Genomic DNA, 17011 nt, shown 5'->3' with positions numbered 1-17011 from the left:
AGAAGCAGACAAGGCCCCAAGGAGCCCAGAAAGTCAGTGAGAAAAACGATCACATATAATTTTTAAATGTGGTCTAACAGAACCATGTGGTGATTCGATTTTGCCAAGGGTGCAGCAGGCCCTAAGTGCCAGGTAGAATGTGGCATCCAGCTGAGGGACTGGTACCAAGGCCGGTTCATGTTACCAGCCAGATGCACAGTTGTCTGGGCAACCAGCTGATGCCCAGAGATGGACACTGCTGAGTTCCTGCTGTTTCCTTGGAAGTGGTAATGACTGCAGTGATATCGCCTCTAGTGGGCACTTGGGGAGCTGAGTGCTCAGGCACTTTCCCCTCTTTCAGACAAATTACCTGTCTCCCCAGGACCAGGCTCTCCAGGTAGATGTCATGTGGACACCCAGCTGCAGCCAGTCTGGAACTGTCACTGGGCAGCCAGGGAGGCAAAGCTCAATTTTTCAATTTGTTTGTTTGTTTTGTTTTAGTAGTAATCTTTATTCTTGAAAGTATTACTATGTCCCTCTTTTTCCCTCATTGACCTCTTCTAGCCTGCCCCGCCCAGGCTTTACCACCCTATTGCCTATGTCCATGGATTACGCATATATTATATGCATACAAGTTCTTTGGTTGATCTGTTCCCTCCCACTCACCTTCCCACATCTTCCCTCTAGGGTTCGAAAGTCTGTTCCATGCTTCTATGTCTCTGGATCTATTTTGTTTATCAGTTTATTTTGTTCATTAGATTCTGCATATGAGTGAAATAACGTGATACTTATCCTTCTCTGTCTGGCTTATTTCACTTAGCATAATGCTCTCCAGGTCCATCAATGTGTGGCAGATGGTAAGAGTTCTTTTTACAGCTGTGTAGTATTCCATTGTGTAAATGTGCCACAACTTTTTTAGCCACTCATCTGCTGATGGGCACTTAGGCTGTTTCCAGATCTTAGCTATTGTAAATTGTGCTGCTATGAACATAGGGGTGCATACATTCTTTCTGGTTGGTATTTCTGGTTTCTTAGGATATATTCCTAGAAGTGGGATCACTGGGTCAAATGGCAGTTTCATATTTAATTTTTTGAGGAAACTCCATATTGTTCTCCACAGTTGGGCAGCCAGGGAGGCAAAGCTCAATTCTTCAATTTGTTTGTTTGTTTGTTTGTTTTGTTTGTCTGCACCAGTCTGCATTCCCACCAGCAGTGCATCAGGGTTCCTTTCCCTCCCCTCCCCCATCCTTGCCAGCACTTGTCATTCACTTGTTGATTTGTTGATGGTAGCCATTCTGACAGGTGTGAGATAGTACCTCATTGTCATTTTGATTTGCATCTCTCCAATGATTAGTGACTTTGAGCATTTTTCATATGTCTCTTAGCCTTCTGTATGTCCACTTTGGAGAAGTATCTATTACCATTCTTTGTCCATTTTTTAATTGGATTGTTTGTCTTCCTTTTGTTAAGTTGTATGAGCTCCCTGTATATTTTGGAAATTAATCTTTTGTCAGATGTATCATAGGCAGATATGTTCTCCATTCTCTGGGCTCCCTTTTCATCTTGCTGATGGTTCCTTTTACTGTGCAGAAGCTTTTTATTTTGATGTATCCCATTTATTTTCTCCTTAGTTTCCTTTGCCCTGTGAGATGTATCAGTAAACATATTACTATGAGAGATGTCTCAGATTTTGCTGCCTATAGTTTCTTCTAAGATTTTTATGGTTTCACGACTTACATTTAAGTCTTTTATCCATTTTGAGTTTATTATTGTGTATGATGTAAGTTGGTAGTCTAGTTTCATTTTTTTCATGTACCTGTCCAATTTTCCCAACATCATTTATTGAAGAGTCTGTCTTTACTCCATTGTATGCTCTTGCTTCCTTATCAAATATTAAGTGAACATAATGGCCTGGGTCAATTTCTGAGTTCTCTATTCTGTTCCATTTATCTGTATGGCCTATTCTTGTGCCAGGACCAGGCTGTTTTGAGTATAATGGCTTTTTTTTTGTAGTATAACTTGATATCTAGTATTCTGATTCCTCCAACTTTGTTCTTCTTTCTTAAAATTGCTGTGGCTATTTGGGATCTTTTTTGGTTCAATATACATATTTGGAGTTCAACTTTCCAATTAAAGGACTTCTTGCTGTTTCAGAAAGAGGCAGCAGCATTTTTGGGGCAGAGAAAGCACTCCGGTGTGCCTCTCAGACTGGCATAGTACTTGGGTGCTCAGGATTGAAAACTAGATCTGGGACCTCATTCTAGCTCTGGCTCTTGCTGCATGACTTAAACTCTCTGAGCCTCAGTTTTCTTTTCTGTAAAATGGGGCTAACTATACCATTCTTATTGTGAGTCACATTGTGAGATTATGAAAATTATTTTGTACAAAGTGCTTAGCATTGGGCCCTGCTTATGGAGAGCCCTCCAAAAGTGTTAACAGTTGTGCTCTTGTGTCACTTGTCAGCATCCATTATGGTTGTGCCTGGACCACGGTGAACACTGGATGAGTGGTCGTCATTGTTACTGTAATCAGTGGCTTTCTTAGAGTGAACTGAGCTGTGCCATATGCTCCAGCTGACAGGTGGGCTGGGTCTCATTCTGTGATGTTTCCTTCTCCCCCTCTTTTCCCTCCATAGAGTCAAGTGTCCAGAGCAAGTGTCCCTATGCTTATCTTGAAAACCCCAAGTCTTCAGAGGGTAATCATTGATTAGTGCCTCTGTCCATTGGTTAGGCCAGCAGGTGATAGTTGAGAAATTGTACTGGGTAAATTAGGGGTTCTGTGGGGAGGCAACAAGGTAAGCTGAGAGTCTCTGAGCTTCTCTGAGGTCGATGATTAAGACCTGAGGGCCAGGTGGGCAGTTTGGGGCTGACACACATGGACCGCTCACAGGCCTAGGTTGTATCTGAAGACAAAGTGATTATCTTTTATGCCAAAAGGATTTAGGGGAAGCCCTTCAGGAGGACTATAGAGAAAGCCAAAAATGTTGCCCCCTCCCTGGGTTGGCGGGATGGTGAGTTACCTGGCAATATCAGAGCCTTGAAGATGTGAGCAGGAATCAAGGAAATCCAGAGAATCGCCAACCGGTCATTCTCCCTAGTTGAGCAAGGGACATTTGGGACAGCAGCCTGTACACCTGGAGGGCACGGAGGGCTGGGCAGATGGACAGAGTGCAGCTCACATACTGGCCCCAGCAAATAGCATTGCCTGAGTAATGGGAGGAAGTAATGAGCATATTGCTGGTCCTCTGTGGGCGAGATGACAGAGGGGACCCCGACACTTGAAGACAGCACCGCTCCAGAGAACTTCTGTGGTGATGAAAGTGTCACCATCCACCATGGCAGCTCCTGGCCACATGTGGCTGTTGAGCAGCTAAAACATGGCTAGTTGGACTGAGGCACTAATGTTTAGTCATAGATCACTTTAATTAAGTTAAATATAAGTAGCCACATGGGGTTGGTGGCAGCAAAGCTTTGGGATCTCGGTGTAAAGAAATCCTAAAAGCCAGTCGGTTCCTCCCGGGCTCGTTTTTCTCTGCAGCTCCAGGAGCGCCATGCAGCCCTTCCTTTAATGATGGGGTGGGAGCATGCGTGCTGGTGTGAGCTGAGCCTGGGAGGCTGCGGCAAGCAGCGGAGCAGCAGCCGGTCATTGGGAGGCATGCTTCCAGCACATTCTGAGTCACGCCTTCCCTGGGGGGAAACATTCCTAGTGACAGCTCGTCTCCTCCGGAGGAGCCAGCAGGCTCTGCCCTCCCAGGCCAAAGAACCCGGGTGTCTGGTTGCCTGCTGTAGGAGCTGTTGCCGGAGAGATGACCGATGTTGCCAAGGTAACATTCCCTCCCTGACAAGAGGGTGAGAACTGCAATGGAGTGACTCTTCCTCCTGGGAGGCAGCAGGCTCTTCCTGCTGGCTGTTGTCTCAGGAGCTGGTAGGGCTTAGTCACAGATGCCGGGAGCCTCCTGAGTCCTGCCTGCGTTAGACCATTCATTCCTAGGACATGGTACGTGTTAACAATGAGAGCTGCTGTTTAGCCAGGATTGGTACTGGATGCTTTATATATATTATTTCATGAAGTAGAATGGCATGCCTTTGATTTTGGTTATTCTCATATCACATTGCAGATGAGGAAAGTAGGTACAAATAATAGATTAAAATCCATGAGTACCGGCCTGTTTTGTTCACTTTAGTACTTAACACAGTGCTTGGCACATTATAGTCGATGGTTCCCTGTAATTTTTGTTGCTTGAATGGTTGGACAGATGGATGGATGGATGATAGATGAGTGGATGGATGGATCGGTGGGTAGGTAGGTGGTGGATGAATGAATGGGTAAGTGTGAATGGATGGGTGAATGGGTAGGTAGTTGAGTGGATGGATGGATGGATGGGTGGATGGATGGGTGGATGGATGGATGGATGGATGGATGGATGAATAGATGAAGTAAAGTGTAGAATTGAATTTAAGTCTGCTGATGGCAAAATCTTTGTGCTCAACCACTAAACCGTACTGCCCTAGCTTTGTCTGGTGCCCTCTCTGCCTGCCTAGGCTGGAATTTTCTTTACATACTTTAATTGAGGTATAATTTGCATACAATAGAATTCACCTGGATTAAGTGTGTGATTCAGTGATTTTAGCAAATTTATGGAGGTGTGCAGCCATCGCTACAATCCAGTTTTAGAGCATCTCTATCCTCCTGGAAGTGCTCAAGTCTGTTTGCAGCCTAATCTCCATGCCTTCCACCTTTCCCCAGCAATGACCATTCCACTTTCTGTCTCTGTGAATTTGTCCTTTCAGACATTTCATATAAAAGGAATCTATGTATGTCTTTTGTATCTGGCTTCTTTCCTTTAGCATGACATTTGTGAGGTTCATCCATATTGTAGCATGAATGAGTAATTCCATCCTTTTTACTACCAAATACTATTCCATTGTCTGGATAGACCACATCTGGCTTATCCATTCCTCAGTTGATGGACATGTGGGTTGTTTCCAGCTTGGGAATAAGGCTGCTGTGTACACTCATGCATGTCTTATATAAAGTCTCTTTCTAGTTCTTTTGAGTAGATTTCTAGGAATGGAATTGCTGGGTCACATGATAAATTCATGATTAATGATTTAAGCAGCTGTCAAACTTTTTTCCCGTGATGCTGAGCTAATTTACATTCCTACCAGCACTGCACAAGGATCCTGGTCTCTCCACCTCCTCGCCAGCACTTGGTATCGTCTGTCTTTCTGGTTAATAACAGCCTGCTGGGAGTGAAGTAGTGTCCCTTTATGGTTTGGACCTGTGTTTCCCCAATGGCTCATAATGTTGAGCAGCACTATGCATTTACCGCTAGGCTGGGGTTTGACCTTTTCAGCTGGGGCTTAGCAAACTTTTTCTCTGAAGGGCCAGATAATAAATATTTGGGGCTTTGTGGGCTACATTTGGTTTCTGTTGCATTTGTTTTCATAACCCTTAAATAATTTAAGATCATTCTTGGCTTCTTAGCACAAAAACAAGCAGGAGACAGTTTGAAGTCCCCTGTCAAAGGATCCCAGCAGCCCATTCACTCTGGGTAACAAGAGGTAACCCACCCCTTTGGGGAAGCGGGCTCGGTGGGAGGACCATACAGCAAAGCTGAGAGCTAGGCTCCTGAGAGCCTGGAAGCTAGCATTAGGAGGTGTCCCCATCCCAGCCCTGTGATTCACTACCAGATGAGCTCACCAGAGTTCCTAAGATGAACTAATTTGTCACCCAAGGCAGTGACTGGGCTTGTGTGGTGCTGGACAGGCCTCCCTCTGCTTGTGGCAGCCTGTCCTGATGTTCAAAGCCTCTTTGGGGACCAGTGGCCTGCCCATACCCATGACCATGACATTACAGCCTTACTGTCCTCCTGCTTTCCCACAGCTCCTCTGCTTCTTGGTCAGCCTTCCTGCAGCTCCTCCGTTCCTTGGTCACCTGGGCCCTGGCTCTCAGAGCCTCATGCACTTTCTGGCCTTCACCCCATGCCACCATCATTCTTGACCCCTTCTTCACAGTGACCCTGGATGAATCTGTCCCTTTCCACCATCTGTGCCAGCCCTGGCTGATGTGCCAGAAAGAGGGGGCATCTGAAGTCTACCAAAGCCGATTTTGACTCTTGAATTGCCCTTCCTAGCTGCGTGACCCTAGGCAAGTCATGTCACCTCTCTGGCCATGATGGTAACCCTGTGTGTGAGCAGGTTGCTAGAGTCCTATAGAAGAAGCTACAAGCACTCCCTCTGACTCCCCTTAGCATCACTGCTCTGAAGGATGCTCACTGTGAACTCTGTTAGGAGCATGAGTGTTTCTGGCCGTGGAAGCACTTCGACTGCGGCACAGGGCACTGGGCACAGGGCAGCCACTGGGGTGTCCAGGAAACTAGTGGATAAGTGCTACAGCTTCGTTGCTGCTTGGGTGGGTCATCTCTAATGCACGATCTAACCGTCTCCTAGGGATCCTAGTGGATTCAGCACCTTTCCCCAGTGGGTAATGTTGCCAGTTGTCTGGTCATAATGCTTGATGATGCCCTGCTAATTTACTGCCTTCTCCCCCCAGTCTCTCTTCCCCATCATGCTCTGATGTATCTAGTGCCTCTCAGATAAATAAACCATTTGCACCTGGGCCTTGTCTTTGCGTTTGCTCCCAGGGCTGCTTTGCCTGTGGCAGGTCCCCAGCTCCTGGGGTTACTGTGAAGAGGGAATGAGATGACGCCTATACGTGCCCAGCACAGTGCCTGGCGTATAGTATGTGCTCATTAAATCTTAGCCCTTGTTAAAGCCCCTGGGACTTTCTGGTTTGAATACAGCTTCTGTGACTACTGTTCTGGGGGTGCCTCTTAAGCAAGGGTTTGGGTTCCAGAGACACTCGTGGAAGAGCTGTCGACCTCCCCGCTGTAAGGAGGGGCTGTCAGTGAGCACCGGGGCTGAGTGCAGCCACGAGGGGCTCCTTGGAAACTGCACTGAGGCTGGTGGCGCCCATTGAACCCTCTGCCAGGGCCTTGCTGCCCCTGCACCTCAGTGATGTCTGAGTGGCCAGTGGGGGACTGTACTCACGACCACCTACCTCACAGGCTGGCTGCAGGCAGTTAGATTTAAATGAGGGTTGGCTGGAATAATGCTCGCCAAAGATTAATGGTGGTTGTATTCTAAGATGTGGGATTTTTGAGGCCTTTTTTCACTTATCCTCCCTTTGTGCTTTCGGCATGGTTTAAATTTCTTACAATAAGCATTCATCATTTAAAAAAAAAAATGATGAAGTCTTTATTCTTTCAAAAGTAAATAGCTTGCAGGTGATCAGAAGAGAATGCACTTAAAGCTCAGACCGTGTTTAAACCTAGAATCTACTGTGGAAAGACACGGGTGTGCATCATTGTGGTTTTCTGTTGGGGCTTAATATATGGCATGTTTAAATGGTCATTTAAAAATTAAGCAGTTCTCTGGCTACAGAGCGAAACCGCAATGTCCCGGACTCAAAGGAGCATTTGTCTCCTGGGATGGATTGGGTTCTGCCTTGGGAAGTGTCTCCACTGCATTAGGCTTCGGGCACTGTGTTTGCTTAGATCAGTCAGGGAGGCTCGGCTGATGGAAATTAGGACTGAGCTGGTTACAGTCTAGGAAAGCCTCAGAGAAATTGTGCATCTTGTATTAACGTCATGGATTTCACCATCCTCATCAAGGACAAATATACTGCTCACCAAATACCCATGTCTCTCTCTCCTCCACCACCCTTCCCCCGCCTCTTCGGGTCCAAAATGACTGGCAAGGAAATGTTCCTGGGCTTTTCCTCTCCCACCCTGATAAAAACTATGCCGTCTTCCTCTGCCCTTCTGGCCCTCTGGCCCTTTCTGTTTCTTGATGGGGACCGGGCAGAGAATGGTAAGGCAGAGACAAAGAGAAGGAGATGGGGACAGGGGGGATGAATGCTGTGTGTAGGAGAGAGAAGCTAAGCTGGTTTAACACAGGAAAGATCTGGGTGCTGAGGGGGCAGTAAACTTTGTGAGTTTACTGTGTGGGTTATGCTGGTGGTGATAGGGATATGATTAACAAGTGAGAAGCTCCCGAAATCATGGAGTGTGAAGAAAATGGGATACTTGCTGTGTTGCTGTAGGTTGTATATTTCATCCTTTTAAAGTTTTACAAAAGAGACTGGTTAAGTATCCGGATTCCCCTTTTTGTTACGGTGGCTGTCCTAATTTGGACAATGTTCTCTAAAGTAATTCCATACAGAGACTCGACCATATGGGTCCAGGATTTATTAAGGTTGCATGGTTCAAGTGGCTGCAAGGTATTTTCATGCCTAACTTACAAAAGAGGAAGCTGAGGCTCAGTGAGTGAAGGACTTTATAGAAAGAGTCAGGTGTGCCCGACTCCGGACTGAAACTGTGGTGGAACCACAGTGCTCAGCACAAGTTACTACTCGGTTTGATATGGACTGTGTTCCCAAATACTTTCTGTAAGGGGTTGGGTTCCAAAATTACCTTGTCATTCTTTTCTTTTTTTCCAGAGAGGAAGGGAGAGAGAGACAGAAACATCATTGATTGACTGCCTCCTGCACTGGAGATTGAGCCCAAAACCTGGGCATGTGCCCTTGACCAGAATCGAACCCAGAACCCTTCAGTTCACAGGCTGAAACTCTATCCACTGAGTCAATCTGGCTAGGGCTAGGGCTAGGGCTCACCTTGTCATTCTTAACTCAGAAGCTAAGTGGTCAGCTTCAGGGGCCAATGGGGGACTCTGATCTCTTTTGCTTCCTTTCCTAACTCAGACTTTGGGGCATGTCACCCAGCTGGCAGCTGGCACAGTGACACTGAAGGAGGTTTTCCCCATGGAGCAGGGCTTCTATTGAAGGAGTTCATCCAGTTAGACAGAGGCTCCCCAGCAAGCTGGGACAGGGAAGGGGCGGGATTTGGCTGGGACCTCCGCCTTCAGAGGGAGGGCTCCTGTTTCCATGATGTCAGAGAGGCGGAACTAACTCTGCCTCAAGTCCAGGGAGGCAGCAGCCCTTGGCTTCAGCCTCCAATTAGCGCCTGAAGGAAGGTGAGAATGCTCCCTCCTGTCTCCCTCTGCCTCTCCAGGAGGGAGCCGAAGATGGCCTTCGTTTCCTGGGGGCCATTGTGGGCTCCCTGCCCACTTGGCTGGAGTGGAGTTCTTTGCCCCCACCCTATCCGTCTTGTTTCTTAGCTGTACCCCACTCCTCAGGGGCACCCCTTGGGATCGGACGAGCAGAAGCAGTGCTTCCAACTCAAAGAACGTCCCTTTGTGGACCCACGAATGTTTCCACTCCTATTGCGTTTGGCAGGTTTTGGGCTCAATATCCAAAGAGAAATCCCTTTTTCTTTTTTAAAGTCACTGGAAATAGTATAGAAATTACTCTTCTGTGTTCTGGAGGCCTGGATGTCTGCAGATGCACCGGTGACTCAAGACTGCCTGTTTCCTGTCACTTTCTCAGGGCAGAGCGTGGCCCTCACTACAGTTTCTTGGGGCCTTTTGCATCCTAACTGATTCTTTGATCATCTTGTATCTTCTTCCCTCAGCATATCAATAACAGGTTTGTATCTTTTTCTCCTGACCAGAAAAAGATTTACAAATATAAGAAAGTCCTGAGTAACCCAAGCCGCTGGGAGGTTGTCTTGAAGGAGATCCGAACTCTGGTGGACATGGCCCTGACATCCCCCCTGCAAGATGACTCCATCAACCAAGCCCCACTGGAAATTGTCTCAAAACTGCTCTCAGAGGTAAGACACTTCTCCCTGCTGGATTGTGTGCCTCCCGAACCCCCATTTAAATTATTTTGTTTCCTTTTACTTGCTTGCATACCAACCCTCTACCAGAATTGGATTTGAGTTTATCTTCTGTTGCTTTAAGGAAGTGAGGGGTTCCCCCCAGCCATCCAAAAGTATTGAGAAGGTTTGCCCAGTGCTTCCAGCTGATCTGTCCTAGGCTGTGGCAGGGATGAAGGGACAGTTGTCACTCCCCTGCCATGCCCCACGACTGAACTGGGGATGGGGAGAGAGGGTGGTATGGTTGTGGTCCTGAGGCTGGGCTGGTGGTGGTGGTAATAGCTGACTTCAGAATTCTCTAGTTCATTTCTAAGAAGGAGCACAGAAGCACATTGGGAAAGTCCCCCTTCCCCCTTCTCTCCCACCCCCCAACCCCCCACAACACACACGCGCACACACACACACACACACACACACACACACACACACACTCCTTGCTTCCTGTCCCCATGGTACTGGGCTGGTGAGTCCCTGCCGGTCTCCATCTCCCCCAGCACTGGCCCACCTCAGCTCCAGTGGTCCAAGCAAATGGTTTTCTGCCCTAATCACCCCCACAGCCTACAGCTATACGTTGTTTAACGTGCACAGGATTTTTAAAATCAGGAGATTATACACCAAAATGAGAATTTTTAAGTTCTCTTTAAAAACAATCAGGAAATTTGGCAGCTATTTAGAGCTGGTGATGCTTAGCACCACCCACCTGAGCCGTCTGCTTTGCCAGTCGGCCAGCGCTCTGAGTGTGTGCTGTGGGCCAGGCGCCATTCTGGGCATTTGAGTGAAGACAAGCCCCTGCCCTCCTGGAGCTTACGTCCTGGGAGGGGACAGACACGGGAGACTCAGTCAGAGAGCTGGGCACATTGTTTGTTAGAAGGCAAGGGGCGCTAGGAAACACACTTCTGTTTACTCTGTCCAGGCGCTATTCTAAGCACTTCACAAATATTAATACTCTTGTTTATTTGCCTGCCTGGTCCTCTGGGGACACTATAGAGTTGATGAGTCCTGATTTAAACTATGCATGGCCACCAGAGTGATGCTTCTGTCCCCTTCTTTCTATGTGCCCCCCCATCCCCCCTCTTCAGGGTGGTCCCTGTCTTCTGACGCCCTGGTTCCCTGGGCAGTGCCTACAGTCTTCTTGACTTGCACACATGCTCCCTGCTGCCTAGACTGGCCTTCTTTCTGCAGGCCTGGCCTGGTCACTGCCTGCCGGTCCAGGAAACTGGCCCAGGCCTTACCTGTCTACTGCCTTGAGAGGGTCCCTCATCCTGGGAGGGCGTAGGGGCAAGAAGAAGTGACGGTTGCAAGCAGAAGAGCAGAGGATGTGTCTTCGGGTGGGACACCAGCTGTGTTCCACAGAGGCATAACAACTCAGGCCCTGAAAGGATTGAGGGTCAAGGTCTGGAACTGGAGGCCAGGTGCCATGTGCCCAATCTCAAGTCCAGGCTTCCGTCCTGAGCAGGAGAAGGGTAGCAGGCCAGGGGCTGCTTCTCAGTGGGGAAGGGAAGGCAGCTTATCTTTTGGAAGCAGCTGCTCTGTGCTGGGCAGGTGCCAGGTGCCAGCACTCAACATCTCCTTTAATGCCTTCTCCCTGAGAGGAGAGCCTGCTGTCTCCATTCACAGTTGAGGAAACTGAGGTCCAGAGACACCAGCCTGCCAAGCGTGCAGTGGGGCTGGACATGCCATTCCAGCTTAGGGCTGTGTAGTTCTTACTGCAAGACCGCATGGCCCACCCCTTCTACCCACCATTCTTGTCCACCAGCATAAAGTCAGGCTCATCGTCAAGATGATGGCAGAGGTGGCCGATGACATTGTGGCCACCTGCTTGGTGGGGTTTCTTTCCCATCTCAGATGTTTCATGTGCTTACATGCCAGGGGACACGGCCATTGGTAAGGGACAGAGCTAGGACTGCAGCCCGGTGGCACCTCCTCCAGTAAGGCTTCCACCTCTCCGAGTGACACTAGCACCTTTTCGGCACACGCTCTGTGACAATCACTATCAGGCATTTAGAGCTCACTTTTACATTTCCACACTCCACCAACTATTAGCTGTGTTCCTGGTGAGCAGCCATACCTCTTTGAGTCTCACTCAGGTAGCTCATTTGTTGGGACAGTAGGAAATAGTAGGAGAATGGACACGAGAAAGAGAAATGGGTGGCATGAGTATTACAAAGCTCTCACACAGTGCCTGAGGCAATAGCAAACTGACAGGAAGTTAGTCTTAGGGAAGAAAAAACAAAGCCCAGACCAAAGCCGGGCTTTCATCTACCCGGAGCTGAACGATGACTGAAGTTTAATCATCTACCCTCAATGGGCTGCTCAAACTCCAACATCCACAAAAAGAAAAAGGCGTTGGAATCCATAAAACATCCTCCCAAATGTTCCCTGGTTCTAAGCATCTCGGATCAGGCTGTCTCCATGGGAACCAGGAGACTCGTGGAGCTCAGACAATGACCATAGTTCTGTGTCCACCTTCATCCCTCGGCAGCTGGACAAAAGCAGATTCACAGTGTGCTAGCTTTTCTTTTGCTTCAGCGGGTGTAAGCTCATTAGATATCCCAGCGCTGCTTGGACCTGTCCAGGCGGTAGGTGTCGTGGGCTCTTTCTAGAACCTAGAACAGTCGATCTTGCCATTCCTGTCCAGTGATGAGGCATCTTATGAGAGCATACGTGATTCTGTTAGAAAATGTGAATTAACACCCAAGAGAGCCTGTGTCTATCAAGATAGACAAAGCAGAACGTGCTCGGAAGCTAGCAAAAAAGACAATAGTGGCCATTTCTGAGTTTTCTCATGGTTTCTCATTTATTGCATATTCATTTCTTTCCTTATTTGCATGCTCACAGGATGGCAGTACAGCTACCAATTGTGAAAGAAATATCCAGATTGAGGGGAAAGCCTAAAAATTAAGCAAGTTTAATCCCTTCAACTTAATATTATTTTTTGAAAATTAACTGTTAGAATTGAAATTTAGCTAACACATCTTGGGCCAACGCACAGAACACTAATGTTCCCTAGGAACCTAGTTTGGAGAACCTCTGAGATAATATATATGCCACTCCTAGTAGACTCCAGCAGAGAGTCAATACTGAAAAGTGTTCTTCATGTGTTTATTATGAACCTGTCTTCTGGCTTCCAAGTGGCATATATCCTGTCCCTGTAGCCCAAAGAGGATCCCATGTACTGAAGAAGAAACTGAGTCTCACTCATAAGCGGTCTGTCCGCATCACATGACTCACAGGCTGCGAACAGGGACTCGGAACCTGATTCCCCTGCCCTAAGGTGTACTTTCCTCCTGTCCCAGCCCTGCCTGTGAGGGGCTTCTGATCTGTGTAATAAAGAACGGGCGTCAGCAGTGCACTAAGAAGCTGAAAACAGTTGAAACTGTGTGGTCCTTCGGGATACAAATGTTCCACTTTATTAATATTTGTTTGTTTTCTTTTGTTTTCCTCCTGCTTTCTGTGTTCCATCCTTTAGAACACAAACTTGACGACCCAGGAGCATGAAAACATCATTGTGGTAAGTCTCTCGCCATCCCTCTCCCGGTGCCCACAATTCTTTCCCAGTTTGGGTTAATTCTGAAGGCGCCAGCATTTCCCACTAACACAGCGACCTGGCTCAGCTGTCTCTTTCTCAAGCCAGACATGTCTCGCTCCTGCTTTTGCACATTTCAGGGTCCAATTGATTTTGGGGGGATATAATTATCAGTCTCTGAGGTTTGTAGCAAATGTGCCTTAATCGCCTCCTCTGGCCTGAGTCTGCAGAGGGGGTTGAAGGCAGGAGATAGCAGAAACCATGTAACATATTCAGAGGCAAAACCCTTGGTGGAAATGTAGCCGGTCTCTTTTTTGCACAGGCCATGTCTCCTAATTAACCCACAAATAGAAACTGTTTTAATTTCCTCTGGTACGAAAAGTGAGATGATATTTTCTGGGACTTGTCTATGATGTAAGCATCTCAGGGGTAAAATATCTTCCTTGATGATGTTAAGCTATGAAATATGACTCTCACTAGAGAGAGGGAAGAAATGAAATTTCAACTACTGGGTGCAAAGCATATGATGAATCCACAGATAACTAAGACAGCCCCCTGCTCCCAAGGATTCATCATCTATTGTAGGAAGACAAATGAGATCACTGCAAAAATAGAGGCATGTTGTGTAGAGAGTAGAGTGGCAAAATCACCTGGGAAAGAAGCCAGAGAACTTCCTGGAGACAGTGATGTCTGAGCTGGGTTTTGAAGGATCAATAGGAGTTTGCCAGGTGGCAAAACAGAGTAAAGGCATTCCAGAGAGAGGAAATAAAATGTAAACAGAGATTTAAAACAACGTGGTATCTTTTTGAAACATCAACATCACCAAAGCATAAAGCATAAGGAAGTGGAAAGCAGGGAGGCAGAACTTGAAATGGAAGTGAGGGCAGAGGTTTGTGTGCCTGGGACAGGCCCAGAACACTCACCTGCCCAAGAGGTCCCATGGCTGCAGCCTTTGAAACAAGGGCAACATCCCAGCACCATACCCCTCTGAGTTGAATTAGGACTTTGAATACCCAACTACTTGGCCCTCATGAGCCCAGTCTGGACAGTCATCCTCTTTGCCCCAGCTGGGTCCTATCAGCACCAAAGGAGATAAGCCCTAGGCCTTTTATTGCTGAGAGTAAAAGCAGCAATTTCTGTGGAGCACCAATACAGTGTCTGGTACATAGTAGGTCCTCAGTGAGTATTTGCTAAAAATACAGAGGTTTCTCCCATGTTCCACCCTGACCACCCATTTCCATCTCTGGCCAGACCAGGGAGCATGCACCTGGGCACCCCAGTCACCCACCACCCCCTTTCTCTGGTATACTATTAACTAACAATATAATTTAACAAACATTTGTTGACATGTGAATACAAGTATATGCCAGACACTAGTCTCTAATCCATAGATATGAAGCTACCATTGAGGGATTTATTATGAGCTAGGAGGACCTGGCGGGTCAACAGATAATCACGTATTGGTCAGAGGTTCAAATTTGTTCGGGTGTTAGAGGAGCACAGAGGACAGGGAGGGTGCTGGGAGGAAGGTGGCAGAGTCTTCCAGGAGGAGGTGAGCAGACGGAGTCTTAGAATGGTAGGCATCTCCCAGGAAAGGCAGTCCAGGCAGTGGCCCAGTCCATGCAAAGGAAAGTGGTGAGACTGGCTAGCGGAGAAACAGGTAGAAATGTATTAGTATATGCCAGGCAAGCAGTTGGCATCTTCCTCTCTTCTGACACCTGTGGGTCTCACTATGTGCCTTGGCCCTGGAAAGGAGGGGCAAGGGCTTTGGACTTAGGACAAGCCTGGGAAAGACATTTTGGTCCGAGAAATGCAGGCTGCATTTAGCCAGCTAATTTGGCTGGGCTGACCCCTTAATTGGGCCTGGCTGGAGCTCTCCTGCTCAGCGGGGATGCCTGAGAACAGGGAAGAATCTGATCTGAGGGTCTGGCCCTCAGCCCTCCGTTCAGCATTCTTCATTCCCGATGTTGGGTCCATTACCATGAAGCCCTCTGCAGCTCCTTTCATTTCAGCAATTGCACTATCTGATTTGGCTTACTGGCAATTAGTCTTCTCCCAACGGGGCTGGTATTTTTTTATGAACTTATTTTTTTATGAGTACTTTTACAAGTAACTTGAGTTGGCTTTATTCAGTCAGTCAGTCAGGCATCCGTGCAATAGGTAACTGTTGGTTGGTAACAGCTGGAGTGTCACTGGGTGAATGTGGACCTGGAGGCCAAATGCCAGCTGCCTTCCCCCAGGCTGGTGAAGAAAGTGGGTTTAAAGCCAAATGTGGGTTCAAGTTCAGAGCCAAGTGCAGACCTAGGGCCCACCCCATACTAGCTGTGACCTTGGGTGAGTAATGGAAGAACTTGAAATTTTATTTAATTTCATTAAAATTGTCTTTGATTTTGCAAGTATTTCATTAGTATATTTTAACAGTAAAAAAAAAAAAAAAAAAACTTACCCCATCCCAGCATCCTCTTCAGAGATAGCCCTAGAGGTTTCCAATGGTGACAGAGTCACACAGACAAATATGGTTGTGGTTTTACTTTTTGTTTTATTTGTTTGTTTTGTTTTTTAAATATATTTTATTGGTTTTTACAGAGAGGAAGAGAGAGGGATAGAGAGCTATAAATATCAATGAGAGAGAAACATCGACCAGCTGCCTCCTGCACACCCCCTACCAGGATGTGCCCACAACCAATGTACATGCCCTTACCGGAATCAAACCTGGGACCTTTTAGTCCGCAGTCTGAAGCTCTATCCTAGGGGTGTCGAACTCAATCAGAGAAGGGGCCAAAATCTAAAATCCAGCCTAAATCGCGGGCCGAATGGTTTACTGAACAGTCATAAACTGTCATTGTGATGGAAACGCAGCGGAGTGCAGTGATGACAGCGCGGTGCGGGCCACATTGCAAGGCCTGGCGGGACGGATTTGGCCCGCGGGCCTTGTGTTTGACACATGTGCTCTATCCACTGAGCCAAACCGGTTTTGGCTGCTTTTTGTTTTTAACATTGATGATGTCATGTTGGGTGTGTTGTTCTGCATTTTTTTTTTTTTTCTCCCTTAACAAATATCCTAGAAATTCTCTCAAGTCTTTTCGTGCATCACTACCTCAGGGTTTCTCACTCTTAGCAGGGGTGACATTGGGGATGGGTCATCCTTTGTGGTGAGGAATATCCTGTTTGCACTGTAGGATGTTGAGCAGCACGCCTGGCCACTGCCCTCTAGATGCCAGTAGCACTCCCCTGTGGTGACAATAAAAAGTGTCACCACGTGCTGATGTCCCCTGGCGGGCAAAGTCACACTAGTTGAGGACCACTGGCCTACCCCCATTCTTTCTACTGGCTCAAGAATATTGTTAATTAACCAGGCAGCCATTCAGATAGCTTCCAGTTAACTTGACGCTCTAAGCCTTAGTCTTCCCGTCTATGAAATGGGTATGACAACTGGGCCTTTCCTATAGGGCCTGCTGAAAGTGTTAAATGAGCTAATATACACCTATTATGCTTAGCTCATAGAAAGATTCTACACAAAAATAAGCGTTTTTATTAATTATATGTTGTAAAATTATCAATCTGTGATTAGGGCAGGCTTTGTAACCTCCCTGACAGTTTGTCTCTTTATCTGTGTAAAAGGAAGTAACTACTGCTTGACCTCACTGAGTTTGGCAGTCAAATGAGAGAATTGCTATGGAAGCACCGAACCCACACCTATGGGTGCTTAATTTGTTCCCGCTCCTCTA

The 17011-nt window shown here is 47.3% G+C and overlaps 1 protein-coding gene across 6 annotated transcripts in view; it reads left to right on the top strand.

The window, feature by feature from the left end:
* Positions 1 to 17011, top strand: part of LOC118720734 (c-Maf inducing protein) — a 225235-nt gene that overhangs the window by 169583 nt on the left and 38641 nt on the right. For all 6 annotated transcript variants that reach the window (XM_036441001.2, XM_045582657.1, XM_045582658.1 and 3 more), the window contains 2 exons: positions 9551 to 9712; positions 13227 to 13268. In XM_036441001.2, the coding sequence (XP_036296894.1) occupies positions 9551 to 9712; positions 13227 to 13268 (204 nt within the window). The remainder of the gene's footprint in view (positions 1 to 9550; positions 9713 to 13226; positions 13269 to 17011) is intronic.

Source organism: Pipistrellus kuhlii, unplaced genomic scaffold (genome assembly GCF_014108245.1).
Source record: "Pipistrellus kuhlii isolate mPipKuh1 unplaced genomic scaffold, mPipKuh1.p scaffold_m20_p_17, whole genome shotgun sequence".
Taxonomy (NCBI): domain Eukaryota; kingdom Metazoa; phylum Chordata; class Mammalia; order Chiroptera; family Vespertilionidae; genus Pipistrellus; species Pipistrellus kuhlii.
This window is presented reverse-complemented; position numbering and strand designations above follow the sequence as displayed.